At 37.4% G+C, this 18,628-nt stretch overlaps 1 protein-coding gene across 10 annotated transcripts in view; it reads left to right on the top strand.

The window, feature by feature from the left end:
• TBC1D5 (TBC1 domain family member 5) overlaps window positions 1–18,628 on the top strand; it is a 125,914-nt gene that overhangs the window by 17,445 nt on the left and 89,841 nt on the right. For 3 of the 10 annotated variants that reach the window (XM_053789322.2, XM_053789341.2, XM_053789331.2), the window contains exons 2-4: window positions 5,577–5,649; window positions 14,720–14,797; window positions 17,079–17,311. In XM_053789322.2, the coding sequence (XP_053645297.1) occupies window positions 5,604–5,649; window positions 14,720–14,797; window positions 17,079–17,311 (357 nt within the window). In that variant the 5' untranslated portion in view covers window positions 5,577–5,603. Of the gene's footprint in view, window positions 1–4,514; window positions 4,535–5,576; window positions 5,650–14,719; window positions 14,798–17,078; window positions 17,312–18,628 lie in introns of those variants that run through there. The other 7 variants (XM_053789381.2, XM_053789349.2, XM_053789358.2 and 4 more) reach the window with 4 other exon arrangements.

Genomic DNA, 18,628 nt, shown 5'->3' on the forward strand with positions numbered 1-18,628 from the left:
CCCGGTTAACGATATTTTTTCACTCCAGAAGTATGTTCAGGTGCCAGTATTGACCGAATTTGTTCCCATAAGGAATATTGTGAAGTAGATTAGTCCATTTCAGACCCCCAAACATACACGTACAAACGCACTTATATAAATACACTTACATAATTGGTCGCATTCGGAGGTGATCGTTATGCAGGGGTCCACTATACTACGTACGTACTGTATATAATTTAGTCTGAACACCACCACAAAGGTCACCAGTGCACGTGCTTACGGAGCTACCCTCAAGGTGCAAGGAATTCTCGTGATTTCCTTAAGTTTCGTGCAGTTAATTCGCCAGATTTCTTTCTTCTAACCATGGGTCCTAAGGAAGCAAGTGCAAAGGACACTGCCGAGAAGAAAAAGAGGATAATTTTCATGGAATTAAAGCAAGAAATGATTAATAAGCACAGACTAGGTACGAGGGTTGAGGACTTGGTGAGTTGAGTACAAGCGTAGCCCCTTTACTATGTATACCTATGGGTTTAATCCTTCCCCATGATTATAATAATAATACAGTGGACCCCCGATTCGCGATATTAATCCGTTCCTGAGAGCTCATCATAAACCAAAATTATCGGAAAGCGAATCAGTTTTCCCCATAAGAAATAATGGAAATCAAATTAATCCGTGCAAGACACCCAAAAGTATGAAAAAAAAAACTTTTACCAAATGAAATATTAAGTTTAATGCAATAGAATAATTACAATAACAACAATAACAATAGAATAATAACAATAGAATAATTGACACTACCTTTAATGAAGATCTGGTGATGATTGATGGGATGGGAGGAGGGGAGAGTGTTGAGCCTATTGTTTAGAAGGGGAATCCCCCTCCATTAGGACTTGAGGTAGCTTTTCCTCCTGAGTAATGTAGGTCCTGCTTGGCAATTTCTTCCAAAACAGGCATGTTTCGTCACAATTAAACACTTGTTCAGGTTTCAATCCTTCAGCCTCTTTGTACTCCTTGAATTCATGCACATATTTTTCATCCGTTTGTGGTCTGAACTGGCAGCCTCACCATGCCTAATCACACAATGTATGCCACTACGATTCTTAAATCTTTCAAACCAACCTCTGCTGGCCTTAAATTCACTCACATCACCACTAGTTGCAGGCAATTTCTTTACCAAATCGTCATGCAACTGCCTAGCCTTTTCACAAATGATCGCTTGAGAGATGCTATCTCCTGCTATCTGTTTTTCATTTATCCACACCAATAACAGTCTCTCAACATTTTCTAACACTTGCGGTCGCTGTTTCGTAATCACAGTTGCACCTTTTGCAAGAACAGCTTCCTTGATTGCTGTTTTCCTGCTCACTATAGTAGAGATGGTTGATTGGGGTTTACTATACAACCTGACCAGCTCCAACACACGCACTCCACTTTTGTACTTTGCAATTATCTCTTTCTTCATTTCAGTAGTCATTAGCACCCTTGGTCTTGAAGGGTTGACACTAGAAGCTTTCTTGGGGCCTTTGGTGACTTATTTTGCAGAAACAAGCACCAAAAACAGTGATAATATGGATAATATGGAATGTACCGAATGTATCCTTAGATGCGCGCACACTGGCTGGCTTGTAAACACTGGTACACACGGGGAAGTTCAGGCCACACGTGGACATGTCTCATATGAATCGCATCGCATACCGGGTTTTGTAACGGGAACCGAGGCAAATTTTTGGCGATATAATGCATCGGTTACCGGATTTATCGGATACTGATAGCATCGCAAACTGGGTGTCCACTGTAATCTACTATATGTACAATACTGAAGCAGGAGTCTATAAAGACTATAGCGACAGCAAAGGGCATTACTGTAATTTCAAAGCAGTAGAACTCTGTCAAATAAAAAATTGGTAAAGCTGCTGTTGACATGGTTGATGGAGAAACAGCTCTCAGGAAATATATAGTGTAGTGAGATAAACATTAAAATTGTACATAGCAGTTCTTAAGAAAAGTGTGAACTCCTGACAGGATATGCCGCTCTGCATTTCTTCTCCAAGGTATGTAAATGTCGTATGTACACAAGATCTAATTCAGTTAGCCTCACAAACTCTGTTATCTCTTATAATAACACCTCTGACGTTTTCATAGCGAGAATGTGCGACCACTCCTGACCACAATCCACCTCCCTCTGCTGTCCATGTTATGACATATTTTATTCATTCTAGAGTGTATATCAGGTTTCTATGTTATTTATATTGTTTGTTATGTCATATTAGATGAATTGTGACAGACAAATGAGCTGTAGAGTTGATATTAGGGTTATTTTGTCATGCCTCCTGAGAGCAGGAATTCAGCTGGAACGAATTAATTGCATTTTAATTAATTTAAGTGAGGAAAATTGACCCAGCATATGAACAAATCAGGATACGAACAAGTCCACGGAACAGATTAAATTCGTAACCCGAGGTTTCACTGTATTACCTATAACATTAACCACTATTACAACAATTATTTTAATAGTAACAGCTATTATCACAGTTACAACAGCATATTACTATTAAACAGTAACAACTGTTATAACCAAAAGCATTACAACCACTATTACCTGTACAACAACAATAACTATTACATATCCCCCATGAATAAACAAAGCTTGTTCGATCTATTTGCAGAAGACATCTGGTGAAAAGTTAGAATGGTGCCTGTGTTTTAATTATTCAAGTATTGTCAATAAAAGTATGTAAGGGTGTCTTGGTGAAGATGTACCAATGACCATGCAGATGTGTACCAGAGTACCTAGTGAATGTGTAGAAAAGTACTTGCTTATTTGTGGTTGTGGGGATTGAGTGTCATCTCCTGTCCGTGCCTCTTAAACTCGAATGATTGGTTTCACAAGTTTCCTCACTAAAGAAGTCGATTATTGATTTACTTGTTTAGAACAGAGTATGATACTGATTACTAGAAGCTTGTATGTATATATTTTTTAAAATAAATGCAGCACAGTGTGTATATAGAAAATGCATAAAGTGTATAAAGTACAGTATGTATTTTATAAGAAACTGTGATGAATGGTTTTGAAAACCGACAAGTTGAAGAATTGAGACACTTATGCAACACATGGGAATCTTTATTGAAGAAACATTTCACCACACAGTGGCTTTATCAGTCCAATACAAAGTAGAAATGGGTAAGGAGAGGAGAAGTTTGAGGTAATCAGTCCCTCAACCTGGAATCGATGTGTTCAGTCATCACTCTTGTAGGAAGTGCAGCATAGGGCCAGAGGTGGCTTATATACTGCAGTCAGATGAGATGAAGCAGGAGGCGGCGGGTGGCAGGTCCCACTGTGATCCCGCCTCCTGCTTCATCTCATCTGACTGCAGTATATAAGCCACTTCTCTGGCCCTATGCTGCACTTCCTACGAGAGTGATGGACTGAATACATCGATTCCAGGTTGAGGGACCGATTACCTCAAACTTCTCCTCTCCTTACCCATTTCTACTTTGTATTGGACTGATGAAGCCACTGTGTGGTGAAACGTTTCTTCAATAAAGATTCCCATGTGTTGCATAAGTGTCTCAATTCTTCATAAGAAACTGTAAACTTGATTATGTCTTTTAAAGACAGTTGACTATGCTGGGTACATATAATTATTCATTCATATAAAATGTTGTATGTATGTAATGTACAAGTAATTTTTATATATAGTATAGGAAAGTCAACAAGTTCATTGTTTTTATGAATGATCAGGACACAGTATTCTATCAGCATTGCTTCTCAAAAATAGTCCATGTGTCATTTTTGTGTATCTTATCGATCTGTTACTCCAACCAGGCCTCGTTGTATTCTTTCAGGCTTTTACTTGGAAGTATTGTATATAGAATTTGAGTCCACAGATTTTGGAATGAATAAAAGAAAACATTCTTCATCTGACTCATGAAATTGTAATCACACAATTAGAAATAACTCAGGAGTAAAAAGGATTCAAGCCATGGCATGATAACTTTAGGACTGCCATGCCATGGGTCAGATCATGTTTGCTTCTTGAATTCTTCATCTGTTCTGTTTGATTGCTTTCTGGAGTCTTTTCTATTGATTGAATTCTCTGTATGTATAATTTATGCTTCCAATATTATACAGTCAATAACCAGCAATTCTTTTGATTTTCAGAGTTACCTTAATTTTGCCTGTTGGCTCAGTGTGGAACTTCCCCACTGGTGCTTCCACTGCATGGACTTAATCTTGTTGGTTTTAGAATCTTGGAAGGAATTGGCCACATAAACAGGAGATAATGAAAATTGACTGGGTTTTTGCAGATGAGGATAATTACTTAATTCTGTTGAAATTTCTTGAGAAGGCATGGGCATGGCAAATTATTCTCAGAACACAGGAAGAAATACTGACCAAATTGCTAATGCTGTCTTGTCAATCTTGAAGTAATTCTCCACTATTAAGTTTTCAACCAAGAAAATAATATATTATTGACAGCTTCAGCCTTTGGGTCATCTTTGAGGTACTCATGGCTTTAATCACATTTACCTGAATATTTTGCTACTGGTAAGCACCTTAAGCATATAAACCAACTTTTTTTCTTCATGTGGACACTTTATAACAACTCATTGCTCAATTTCTTGGCAGTTGTGCTGTAGCTATGAAAAGAAAGTGCTTGTGTGGGTGTATGCAAACTCTTCACTTAACTGAGAAATCCTTGGTTAAATCCTATGTAGAATGGAATAATTGGGCAAAGTTCCTTAAATCTCTTCACTCTACCAAACAGTAATTGGGACCAGAATGTATAGGGTGTTACAGAAGTTGATAATATCTTGGTTTCTAAAAGTACATGTACAAGGTATACAGGCCTAGCTGGCATCAATGACACTACTGTATAGAAAGCCCCTTGTTAGGCAGAGCATTTTGGGCAAATTAGGTCAGTTTTGTCCCAGGATGCGATCCACACCAGTTGACTAACACCCAGGTACCCATTTTACTAATGGGTGAACATGGATGTCAGGTGTCTTATGGAAGTATGCCCTAATGCTTTCCAGCCATGCTGGGGATTGACCCCCAGACCTCGGTGTGTGAGCTGAGTGCACTAGCGATCGAGCTGTGAGACACCCAAAGTTCAGACCCATAGAGTAAATTAAACAGTTTACAGTCAAGTTGTGAAGGCTTTCGTTCAGTACTAGAGCACTGTTTGAGTTCAGGGTATGTGGACACCCACTGAAATTGATTGGTGGATTGACTTTGATGAACTAGGCCAGTTCTTAGCCTGAAATGAAAGACAGTTCTAGAAACTTATACTATTATACCCTTCTCCTTACCCTTGTGTGTAGAGTAACTTTAATGGCTATATTGCTTAAGCTTTTGAAAGTAGAAATGTACTGAAATGCAGATAGTTTCTGCATTTCTATATTTGAAATGTCACATGGTTGAAGTGCAGTAGTACTGTATATACTATTCATAAGACTAGTACAGTACTGTACTTGGCTAGGAAATAAGCATTTCTTAAAATATATAAATAAAAAAAAGCAATTACTAAGATATAGATTTCACTCTTGTGTGATAATAGTGTTTTGCAATATCTTCAAATATCTTTCAGGCTTTAAAGGTTACTAAGAAAGAAATAATGGAGCGGTTTCGGCCGTTGATATCCCAGACTAGTAATTTTGTAGGTAAGATCTCCACTTCTGTTTTTTTCTGTGAGGATTACCTAACATTTATTATTGGTAATCCTTAAATTTTTAATTACTGATGCATGAATATTCAGTAATGCCTACTAGCATTATTACATTACATACCATACTGCCCACCTGCTTATGTTGCTTTTGCACATCTTTAAGCATGAATTATTGCTCAAGATAAGCATGTTTATCTTTAATGTGCCAGTACATTTTGCCATATCTTTTGTTGCTTTTTCTCTCTTGAGAGTTCACCTTCATATATAAAAGTGAAATCCTCAAGTAATGCTGCATTTCCTCGTGTAATGAAATGTTGATTTGGGTTTCTGGCTCATTTAAGTCCTGTATAATGCTTCAGCTATTGCACTAATAAACTAATAGTGTGCAGTAAATCATCAGTTTTCCTGCAATCACTTATTTTATGTTTAACATCTTGTGACCTTATTCTTATAGAGCACCTGAACAAATAATGTGGTGAAAGAATGTGCAAACTAACATTAGGAACCAGCCAAAATAATGTTTAGTGTTCTTGAAAATCTGATTCAGTACAACCGTCTTTCAGTGGTGCTGGATAATCAACTTATTTATATTACTGCAGTCTGTTTATTTTAATTTTAGACTTTAGTTTTACCTGCTTTATCATTAAAAAATTGTAAGTACTCTAGAATGTCTTGAGGATATTCAAAAGGGTGTTTACATCTTAAGATTTATTACTGTATAGTGATCCTTTATTTTTAAATGGGATGTAAAACCTAGTTCTTGGTAAACCAGTGAATGCTTAACCACACGAGTCATCATTTGATAGTCTTGCACCAGGAGACGTGCAGTTTCCTGAAAGTTAAACCAACAATAAACCACTACCACTAAGTTAATTGACTGATCTCTCTCTTATATTATAGTAGTCTTTTCCTCTATCCTTCACTGAGCATGCACTAATTGATATACTGTATATGGCTAATTTAGCACCTCAAATGCGTTACAGTATTGCTATAATTTCGTTGTATGATAAGCCATCAAACCTTCACAGTAGGAATTATTTTAATAAGTCCATCTTTCTGGATGTAGATAGAATAAACCAAATAATTTTAGTTAAATTTGCCTCTGAATAGTAGGACTTTTTTTTTTTTCATGATAAGTTTCATAGAATATCCCTATTCTACAGAGCTGTATGAACCATAGTTAAAAGATGGTTTATATTCTCATTCCTTTGTCATATTTTTTATTAACCAGGCACTTCAGCTGATATACAGTGGTACCTTGACTTACGAGTGCCCCAGCTTACAAGTTTTCTGAGTTAAGAGCCGTCGCTCGGTCAGTTTTTTGCTTTGAGTTGTGAGCCAAAATCCGAGTTGCGAATGAGCTTCAGATATGCCGCCACTCGCAGGAGATACCGAGGAAATATAAAAAACATCGATAATAACCAATGTGTAACATCCTTTCAATTTTGATACCACTGGTAATGTCATCATGCCAGAATGTTCTATAACGTATGCCATAAGTAAAGAGAAACGATTCTGGAACGTGTGATACACGTTCAACAGGCTAGCTGGTTGGGTGGCCAGGTGGCTGGCTGGCTGATTGGCTGGCTGATTTGCTTTGGCTGTCTCTATCTTCTGTCTGTCTGTATCTATCTCTCTCTGTCTGTCTATCTCTGTATCTCACAGGTACATGTACACATAAATACGTATAGTTATACATAGTGTGAATTACCTAGGATAACCCAAAAAATCCAAACAAAGTGCTATAATATGCTTGTAGATATAAGGCATAATAAGCATGACTGGCAAGTAATACACATTTTCACTTTTAGGAATCAGACGTGACGACTGCATCGTGTGTAATACCTGTTGGGTCATGAGCGGCTCTTTCTCTGAGGCAGAGACACAAGTAGAAAGACAGGAAGAGAGAAACACAGGCAGACATAAAGACAGATAGAAACAAACAGACACAGACAGATAGACAGAAACAAACATATAGACATGATTATGTGTAACAGTGAAAAATAAAGTCAAGGCAGTGCACGATCATCAAAAGTCACTCCACTGCTGCACTGTCAGGAGTGGAGTGACACTCATCTTACACTGTGCTTCAAGGAGTTTCATATATACTCCAGCATTTCTAAAACATTGCTGGGACCTGGCGAGAAAGGCAAAAATCGTTTCTTATTTATAAATATATTTTTCTTATTTAAAAACCCGTAACAACAAAAAATTGGGGTGTTTTTTTGGGGGGCTGGAACTGATTAAGCATTTCAATTAATTTTAATGGGGAAAATTTATTTGATATACTGTACGAGCAAATTGGTCACTTATTTTCCAGAAAAAAATCGCCAAAAACACTGTAATAATACAAAATGTTCCGATTGTATGCTTGGATGTTACCGCGGAGGCTGGCTGGTAAACAATGCCACCCGCGGAACATGTGAGCGTGGCTCAGGCCGCACATTGGACGCGTCTCGGACGAAGGCCGCTGAGCGGGTTTTTGGGCGCTATACGGGGCAAAATTTTAGCGATCAAAGCGTCCGCTATGCGGATTGTCCGCTATGCAAGGCGTCCGTTATGCGGGGGTCCACTGTATATTTTTCTTATTTAAAAACCCGTAACAACAAAAAATTGGGGTGTTTTTTTGGGGGCTGGAACTGATTAAGCATTTCAATTAATTTTAATGGGGAAAATTTATTTGATATACTGTACGAGCAAATTGAGTTACGAACTTGGTCATGGAACGAATTAAACTCGTAAGTCAAGGTACTACTGTATTTGCATGTTGTTTAGCGGTGTACTGTACTAAAAGTAATTTCTTTGAAACATTTTCCCTTATTATTAAATAACGTGATTGAGATATATGTGGAGGCAAAAAATGTTATCTTTGGAGGCAAAGAAGGGAATGTATGAAAGTATAGTGGTACAACGCTCTTATATGAGTGTGAAGCTTAGGTTGTAAATGCTGCAGCGAGGAGGCGTTTGGAGGCAGTGGAGATGTCCTGTGTCCTGTAATGTATGGTGTAAATATTATGCAGAAAATTTGGAGTGTGGAAATTAGGAAAAGGTGTGGAGTTAATAAAAGTGTTAGTCAGAGGGCTGAAGAGGGTTTGTTGAGGTGGTTTGATCATTTAGAAAGAATGGATCAAAGTAGAATGACATGGAGAGCGTATAAATCTGTAGGGGAAGGAAGGCGGGGTAGGGGTTGTCCTTGAAAAGGCTGGAGGGAGGGAGGTAAAGGAGGTGTTGTGGGTGAGGGGTTTGGACTTCCAGCAAGCATGCGTGAGCGTGTTAGATAGGAGTGAATGGTATTTGGGATCTGACGAGCTTTTGGAGAGTGAGCAGGGTAATATTTAGTGAAGGGATTCAGGGAAACCGGTTATTTTATATAACCGGACTTGAGTCCTGGAAATGGGAAGTACAATGCCTGCACTCGAGAGGAGGGGTTTGGGATATTGGCAGTTTGGAGGGATATATTGTGTATTTCTATACGTACATGTACAGTGGACCTTCGAGTTTCGGCAGCCTCGACTTTCGTGAAATTCGACCTTCGGCGAATTTTTTTTGTCAAAATTTGGCCTTGAGTTTCGTGATTAGACTCGTGTTTCGGCGACTGTCCGGTACCCATCTGCCCATCACCGCGCACACCAAGCCAGTCTCTGACGCCATTCACGCTCAGTGTGCCATTGTTTACCAACACGTGACCATCACCCCACGGGTTCATACGTAATAATCCATTGTTTTTTGTGCTTGCAGCTGCTAAATAAATCATCATGGACCCAAGGAAAGCTAGTGCAAGCCCTTTGGTAAATAAAGTGAGGAACACGATCCAGAGGGATTTTGAAGGGTTTGAGGCAGACCCTGTCCCTGCTGACCCTCTGCCTGTTGTGGAAGGTGTTGTGGCATTGGGCAAGTCCATGGGGTTGGAGGTGAGTGACGGGGATGTGGAAGAGTTGGTGGAGGACCACAGGGAAGAGCTAACCACTGACGAACTGCAAGAGCTTCAACTGGAACAGCATCAGACCACAGCCGAGGAACTTGCTTCAGAGGAGGAGGAAGAGGGAGTGGATGAGGTGCCTTCTTCAAAGATTAAGGAGATTTGTGCCAAGTGGAATGAGTTGCAAAGTTTTGTTGAAAATTATCACCCTGACCAAGCTGAAACAAGCCATATCTGCAACATGTACAATGACAGTGTTGTGTCCCACTTCAGGAAAATCTTAAAGAAACGCCAGAAAAAGACCACTCCGGACAGATATTTTGTGCGACGGGTCCAGTGACTCTCAAGTTGTTCCCAGTGGCATTAAAGGAAGAAGGGAAGTAACCCAGATAAGGACTTGCTACCTAAAGTCCTAATGGATTGCCCTTGTGGCTTAGTGCTTCTTTTTGATTATAATAATCTTCCAAACAATAGTGTACACCTTCCTCCTATCCCCTCCTTCCGTCTTCCATCCACCCAGAAGTCTTCAATAAAGGTAAGTGTAATGTTATTATTATTTTTTATATGCATATACTTGATTTCTCATAGATTTCGGTATATAAATCTTTATTTAATTTGAAAAAAAAAAAATTATTTTAATATTTTTGGGTGTCTGGAACGGATTAATTTTATTTCCATTATTTCTTATGGGGAAAATGGTTTCGAGTTTCATGAATTTCGACTTTCGGCAGACTCTAGAACGGATTAATCACGAAACTCGAGGGTCCACTGTATATACTTCTAAACTGTTGCATTCTGGGCACCTCTGCAAAAACAGTGATTATGTGTGAGTGAGGTGAAAGTGTTGAATGATGAAAGTATTTTCTTTTTGGGGATTTTCTTTCTTTTTGGGTCACCCTGACTGTACTGTACTTTTCATTTGTATATACAGTATTGTGTGTTTATATATACTGTATGTGCAATATAATTTTAGTATTGATAATGAGATGTGTCCAACACTTGGGGTTTCTATTCTCGGTAATAAAGTGATTCCAATGTTGCATGTGTATGTTATTCATCAGCCTGTTGGTATTGTATATCATCAATAATATGAATTTTAGTGTTACTCTTAGTTTACGTCTGCCCAAAATGTTGTGCATAACTATGGGGTTTTCGAGGTAAGAAATCTTCGTAACACAAGCGTCTTCTTGGAAGCAAATGATTATGCTTATGGTCAGAAATGTCTTTATTTGATGTTTTGTTTCTTCTCTCATAAATTGATCTTTGGTGAACTTAGTCCACTGTTTTATCTGGTAGGAAGAGGAATAATTTTGGAAGTACCGTAAAATACTGTAATTATGTTACAGTAGTTGTCAACAAATTCCTTTGTTCTTGTTAATTTTACCAACAACAGATATGAATGCTGTACTGTATTTTCTGTAGAATTAGAGAATTCCTAGTTATTACCTTTTTTACAAGTTATGTGGTATGTGGCACTAGTAAATTCGATAAAACCTTTGCAGTTAATTTTGACAAAGTAGCAAAATGTAACTGGCTCACGAAATCGTAATGACACGATTGCAAACAAACCATACCACGGGTGGGGATAGAACCCGCGATCAGAGAGTCTCAAAACACCAGACCGTCGCATTAGCCACTGGACCAGCTAGCCACAATAGTTGGGCGAATCTTATTGTGGCTAGCTGGTCCAGTGGCTAACACGACGGTCTGGAGTTTTGAGACTCTGATCGCAGGTTCTATCCTCGCCCGTGGTATGGTTTGTTAGCAAAATGTAATTTTCTTTATTGTTTCATTTCAGTATTGCCCAGTTTTCCTTAGCATATAAGGAATTTATAAATTCATATAAGGCTTGTATATAATAATGTAAATATTTAATTTAATAAGCATTTTATAGATATTTTGAAAGAAAAAACTGGTACAGACATAATATTCTGTGAAAGCAAAGGAAATTATTTGTTTATTAATGCTGTGCTTCATTGACCATGAAGTTTATGCCGGGAACTGCCTATTATCAGTTTTCAATGATGTTATCTTGAGGTGAGTAATGTAAAGAGATTACTTTTTTGTTCTTTGATAGCATTATAATTATTCTTCGGTGTTCTTTACAGTATTTTAATGGAATATTTTCACTACACATAGCTTCAAATAGATGTAGTTTTGATATGGTCTAACTGGTTTAAGTAGCTTAAATTAACGTGTTTTCTGTATTTCTAGGTGACTATGCTTCATTCCAAGGTGTTTTTAACATTTTAAATATACAGCAAAGGTCCAATAAAATGGATCCTTCCCCCTAAAGCAGATGCCAGTTAAAACAGACAAAAAATCTGACTGGACAAAGGCTCAACATATATGTTTAATGGGGTGCCCAATTAAAATAGCCATAAAGGGGACCAAATCCACTATATTAAACAGCTTTCTGGTTCATTCATGAGTTCAATAAAAATGGATTAACTCTGCTTAATCACAGATTTGTATGGTCTAAGGTTTGTCTTGAACTTATCCACTTTCATTGTTCCTGGGCAGCAGGGCTAGTGACTGCCTGTATTATTAACAAAGGTCCTAAAGCAAGTGATGTACCAAGAAGAAGCATGTAATCTTAACTGTTAAACAGAAACATGAATTAATAAGGAAATTGGAGGGCTGGCATTTCAGTGGTCCGGGTGTGTGAAATGTATGGCTTAGCAAAACTGTGTCTGACATTCATAGCTACAAGGAAAAGCTTACACAATATGCTATGAAGTACAGTATAGATGCTAGCTCATAGGTTTTTCAGTAATTCCTAAGAAGCATTTGAAAGTGGTCTAAGATATAAGGGTTGAAGCAGCATTTCATAAATGGGTATGCTCAACAGCGTGCTTCTGGTATTAATGTTCGTTCTAAAGAATAAAGATTTTATTTCTTTGCAAATGTTACAATGTATAATTACAATTTTTATTTGTTAAGTACAAAGAAAGCCACTATCATGCTGGGGCATTTCAGGCAGAGTAATCCTAGTACATAATAACTACGAGATAAGAGTGGTTAACTTTTTAATATATCTTTATTTTATTTTAATACTAATGCAAGGTAATCAAGGTGGAGGCTTATAAGAATAACGATCTTGAAGTTGAGCTTTCCTCTGCTGCTAAGAAGCTAGCAAGCCTTATGAAATAGAATTTGGGGCAAGTGATGGTTGGCTTTAGTGTTTCCATCAATGTTATCGCTTGATTACCAGAAAAACTGTGGCGAGCCTGGCAGTGCACCCACAGTAGTAATTGAGCCCTTCAGATTATTACTAAACGATCTGATGGAGAGTGAAGAGCTCCTTCTATCTCAATAATGCTGATGAAACTGGTCTGTTTTGACAGTCATTACCTTCCCACACTAGTCTTTCAGCATGATAAAAAGACACCAGGTTGTAAGCTCAGCAAAGACACTTGCAATATTATGCTATGGTAATGCTGATGTCTCTGCAGTTATCTACATCTGTTTAACCATCTGCAATATTACTGCTGGAACTTTGCTGCTCCACTGGCTCAGAATAAGTTATTCTGGGTCACCACCTGACCACATGGGAATACTGTACGTACTGTATTGTATATATGTAAGCTCATCTAAGTACCAGAAAAATTAAGAAAAATTACTGCACTGTGCTCTGTTGTATTGTAATGTGCTGTTCTTTTAACCCATTTTCTTTCTGGCTTCACTTACAGGTATTGTACTCTATTGTACTGTACTGTGCTCTATTGTATTGTACTGTGCTGTTCTTTTAACCCATTTTCTTTCTGGCTTCATTTACAGGTATTGTACTCTAGTTAATTCTTAGTGTGTTCAGTAGCCCATTAATACAGTGGACTAAGTATGTTTTATTGAGTGTTTGTCCATATACTGTAGTTAATCAATAAAGCGGACTGCATCCGCTTAATTGAAATGTTCAGTATGATGTAATTTTCAGTAAATTGGACACCACCTTTCCCTATTAGTCTGATTTTTACTGTTGTACCTTGTGAGCATGCAAATTTAGTACAAGTCTGTTGGGTATGGTATATGCTAGAGGTAAAGCATCTGAACACTACTGTAAGTTGGGTTGTAAGAAAAGTTGGAAGGAAGAATAGGGAAGGAGAATGATGGGGTGATAAGAGAGAGGAAGGGAGGCAGGGCTAGAGAAAGAAAAATGTTAAGAGGAGTCATTTGTTACAAGATTACTTCAGAAAATTGTTTTTCATTTGTGGTGAACAATACTAGTATAAGAGAATACAGTTGTAGGATTCATGTATGTCTAGTTTTTTTCAATGTTCAGTTTTAGGATTTTGCAGGCTTGCTAAAAAAAACAACTTTGTGAGAAGATTGTGAAAATTGTAAAATCTGAAGCGTCGAGATAAGTTTAAAAGAATTGAAAATGGCAAAAGAATTCAAGCAAATAGCACTTTAATTTTTATTCTTTGGCTAAAAGATTATACATGACAGCACTTTTCAATCAATTTACATTTGTAAAAGCTTTGTCCCCTCAAGGGAGGTTCCTTGATACTGGTGAGGGGTTCATGCTCTAAGGAATTGGATCTGTGCTCCAGTTCCCAGAATTAAATCTGAATGCCTTCCATCCCTGCCCCCACACACACAGGTGCTGTATAACTTATGGGTTTAGTGCCCCCCATAATAATATTGTGAAAGTTTTGTAATTGTGTAAGTAGTCCTCATTCCAAAATCATGGAATTTACTGATGTTCTTAGATGGTACAGACTTTGCAGTGGTTGATGCCAGTAAGATTACATTATCATATTTCATACTTGTTATCTTGAACCTTTGCACTTGTGAAGTTAGCTTAGGTTAGTGTAATGGAAAGAAGAAGACTTTTCTTTATATACTGGACTTAAAAGACATTCCAGTTTTATCACTATTAGTTTTACATTTATTTTGTTTTATCTTTTAAGAAAAGATTAAAGCAAATTCTAAAACTGCTTCTTGTTTAGATAATGTGTATTGTTGTAGTTGCATATTTGTTTAAGGTATTGTTTCTGCACTAGTTATTGATTTACATCAAAAGACATAAAAATAGAGCCTGTGTAAGCACTCCTAAAACGAAAAGTTAAAAAAAAAAAAAAAAAAAAATCATGAATTTTGCTATTCCCTCTTTTTCACTGTAATAATTTTAATTTAAATCTGTCAGATCCTCTAACAGCCAGCTTGTCAAAGGATGATGACACAGTTTCAGTAGGAGAGGATCCAATTAACAACCTCAGCACAGGTTAGAAATACAAGCTTCATGTTGCAGATGTTTATATATTATTAAAATGGTAAATTAATAGTTTGTGTAAATAAATTAAGGATAAACATAATGTAAATTTTAAGTGCTTTTAATCTGTTTTAAATAGAAGATCAGGGATTGAGAACTGTCATTGTGGTAACATTGTCCATTTGCTAACCTTTGCAAGGAGACCAAATCTTTTGTGCATCTGTTTATTTTTCAATTATTAATATATTACTAGTCCCTACTTTGATGCAGACTCTCTTTGTCTTTTATAACAGAAACTAACTTATTGCACCAACTTTGATTTTATTTTACCTTTTGTGCACTCTCCACAAGCACCACTAACCCTTACCCTTTCACATGCCTGACCCTCACTTGTTCCTAACCTCCACATATTCCCCTTCTAGCACATCCTTTCCTGCAGCACTGTTTGACCCTTCTGGGTTTAGCACCTAGCCTGATTATATTATTATTGCAGTGAGGAACTAGATTGAGAAGTTTAACCTGTGGAACAGGTTTTTTCAGTCAGTACTCAGGGATGAACAACAAAGATAATTTTACAAGCATAGCCAGGTTAGTGACCATGTCAGTGAAGTTATGTGTGGATCAAGTGTGAAATAGGAACACTGCTAGTAGTCCGCCTGATTATCTGTTCATGTTAGATAAGTTGAGGTAAAGGTTTGTCTAAACTGAAAATTCCTTGGTTCTCTTGGAGTGTACTTTGTGTGCAAGTTAGTTCAGTTTCCAGGCATCTGTCATGTTTTGTCTATTTCCTTGATGGCCACATGGGCATTCTTTCAAGACATTAGGTGTGTGTGATCTTGTTCCCATTTATCATGCAGGTATTATTCATGTTGTGAGTCCTGCACACACATTAGCACTTGCAACCTGATCTGTAGGTTATGTGAAGCCTCTTCCATGCACTTCTGGGCACAACCGCCACGTGATATAATGTAGACACCTGCGTTGCCATGGTCTTGGTGGTTGTTTTTTTTGCCTTGTCAAGTCTTTGATGGTACTGTATGTGATTGTGGCAGATCCTGTGATTCTCTTGGTTAGACTACGTGTGATATATCTTGCACTCTTCTTCCATACATTCTGGGCTATAGGATTTGCAGCCCAACATATATGGAGGAAGAGTGCAACATTCTTAAAGACATCCTTCAGATGATAAAATTTCCTGTGCAGATCATTTGAAGCTGCTGAGTCCATGCACGTAAAATCCTCACTTCGGTAAAAACTTCAGAACAGCATAGACATCATCCCTCCTACAGGCAGGATATATCACACCTGCCCTCACCAAGAGCAACATAGGTGTTGCTGCCATTATATTCAACACCATCAGAAGACTTGACCAGGCAAAAAAAAAGAAAAAAAAGACAACAGCCATAACCATAGCAATGCAGGTGTCTACATCATATATGGTGTAGCCTACAGATCAGGTTACAAGAGTACCAATAAGTGTGCAGGACTCTCAAAGTCAAGGGACAATTCCATGCATCTGATGTCTTGAAAGAATTTCCAGATAGTCATCAAGGACATGGATGAAGCACTAAGCAGATCCCTGAAAGCTGTGCTAATCAGTACAAAAAATGCACTTCAACAGAATCAAGGCATTTTCAGTTTAGTCAAACCTTTAGCCTGAATCATCTAACAAAAACATTGGAAAACATTGGAAAAAACTGGTAGGCCTCCTGCAGTGCCAAAGTCTTGCACTTCACTCACACAGTGACCTCAGTGACCCAGCCACTTGCCTGACCACACCTGTATAAAGATGCTAATTGTTCATCCCTGTGTATTTGACTGAAGAAGCCTGTTTCACAGGCAAAACATCCCAGTCAAGTTTCTGCAACTGCCTTTTTTTCCTCAGTACTAACTTCTGCTTTGTTGCAGTAGCTTAGCAGGTGTTGTATGACCCCTATGGATTTAATGCTTTCCCTATAACTATAATAATAATAATAATAATAATAATAATAATAATAATAATAATAATACAGTAGCTTAATAGACCTCGGTCATTAAGCATTGTTTCTAAAGTATAACTGTTTTTGAGATTTTTTTTTTTTTTTTCATAATGCTGCAACAGCATTTTTATACTTTTTCCTCTTTCAAAAAATTGTGTATGAATACATACTAAAGCAAAAATATAATTCTTTCATTAGTAAACTGTTGTTGTGTTACTGTATATGTATGGAAAATGCATTCAGCAGTGTAATACACTCAGTCCGGTTAATTGTTAGGTGCCATATATTAAATCTTGTTTAATTTTTTTTTATAGCTTCTGCCAGTGAGAGATTAGGCATGCAGCATGAAGATCACTTCAGTGAAAATCAACCTCCACGAGTTCTTGGGGGTGGTCTACCCTATTGTGCTGAATGGGCAGAAATTTGCAAGTGTGCAGGAACGGAAGCAATACAGAACCTTGGTCGAGCTGGGGAAATGCGAGCCAGCAGATTTCGTTCTGTGTGTTGGATGATATATTTACAAATTTTGCCTGATGATCATACACAGGTACTGTGTTGTATTTTTATACATATATTCTATATTTCTTTTTTAATTGAAAATTTGTTTAAGCTAGATGCTGAGAACCTTTCTTTGGAATCTATTGCAGTTTATATTCCAGCAGTCTAAATCTATGGAAAATGTGATATGTTTACAAGACAAGACATTTTCAGTAACTTTTAAACTGGGCATAGTGGATATCCTTGTATACAGTACATCTGTGTGGGCAACCAGTTACAATCATCCCTTGCTTAACCCTTTCAGGGTCCAAGGCCCAAATCTGGAGTCACGCACCAGTGTCCAAGAATTTAAAAAAAAAAAAATTGTTATTTTTTCTTATGAAATCGTAGAGAATCTTTTTGTGAAGGTAATAAAACAAAAAGTACGAAATTTGGTGGAAAATTGACGAAATTATGCTCTTGCGAATTTTGATGTGTCAGCGATATTTACGAATCGGCGATTTTGCTGACTTTGACTCCCATTTTAGGCCAATTACATTATTCCAATCAACCAAATTCTTAGCTATTTCACTAGTATTACTTCTATTCTATCGATTGAGCACAAGAAATCGCCAAGTCAACTGTTTCAACTACAAAATAAAGTGATCGGAAATTGTTAATTTGGCCAATTTAACACAAAGTTCAAAATATTCCAATTTCAAAATAGGGTCCAGAATGAACAATATAGGCATTCCTGGCACTAAACTAACATTTCCTCTGTTCATTAGTTATGTTTTGAGGCTTTACAAATAAATTCCATTTTGATTTTTTATTCACATAATGAATTTTTATTCACACCAAAAAATAGAAGATTTACTGCTATGCAATACTGTAATAATTGTATAAATATCATCACCATATTTGTGAAGGTATATTAGACCCACCAGCTGACGTGTATTAGACGTGTGAGGTCGTTTGTTTACTCTTGAATATCGGCAAAAATTTAACATTTCTGCTACTTTGAGCTCAGTTTCAAGCCATTTCCAGTGCTAAAACCAATCAAAATCATCTCTATTTCTGTAATATGTCTTCCATTCTATCAAATGAGACCAAGAAATCGCAAATACAACTATAAAAAACATACGAAAAAACACTGCAAAGTTGCTGTTTTAATCGAAAAATCATGATTTCATTTTTTTTCTCATTATACACAGTGTGCTGCAGGATCTGTTTTATGTGGTGCACACATACCACATAGATGTATTCTCTCATATCTAGGCCCAAATGTACCACTCACAGTTTATCAGAGTGAGCTGAGCTCATGGCGTAGATCTACGGTTTGGACCCTGAACGTAAAGCCGTAGATCTACGGGACGGACCCTGAAAG

This window comes from Cherax quadricarinatus, chromosome 31, assembly GCF_038502225.1.
Source record: "Cherax quadricarinatus isolate ZL_2023a chromosome 31, ASM3850222v1, whole genome shotgun sequence".
NCBI lineage: Eukaryota > Metazoa > Arthropoda > Malacostraca > Decapoda > Parastacidae > Cherax > Cherax quadricarinatus.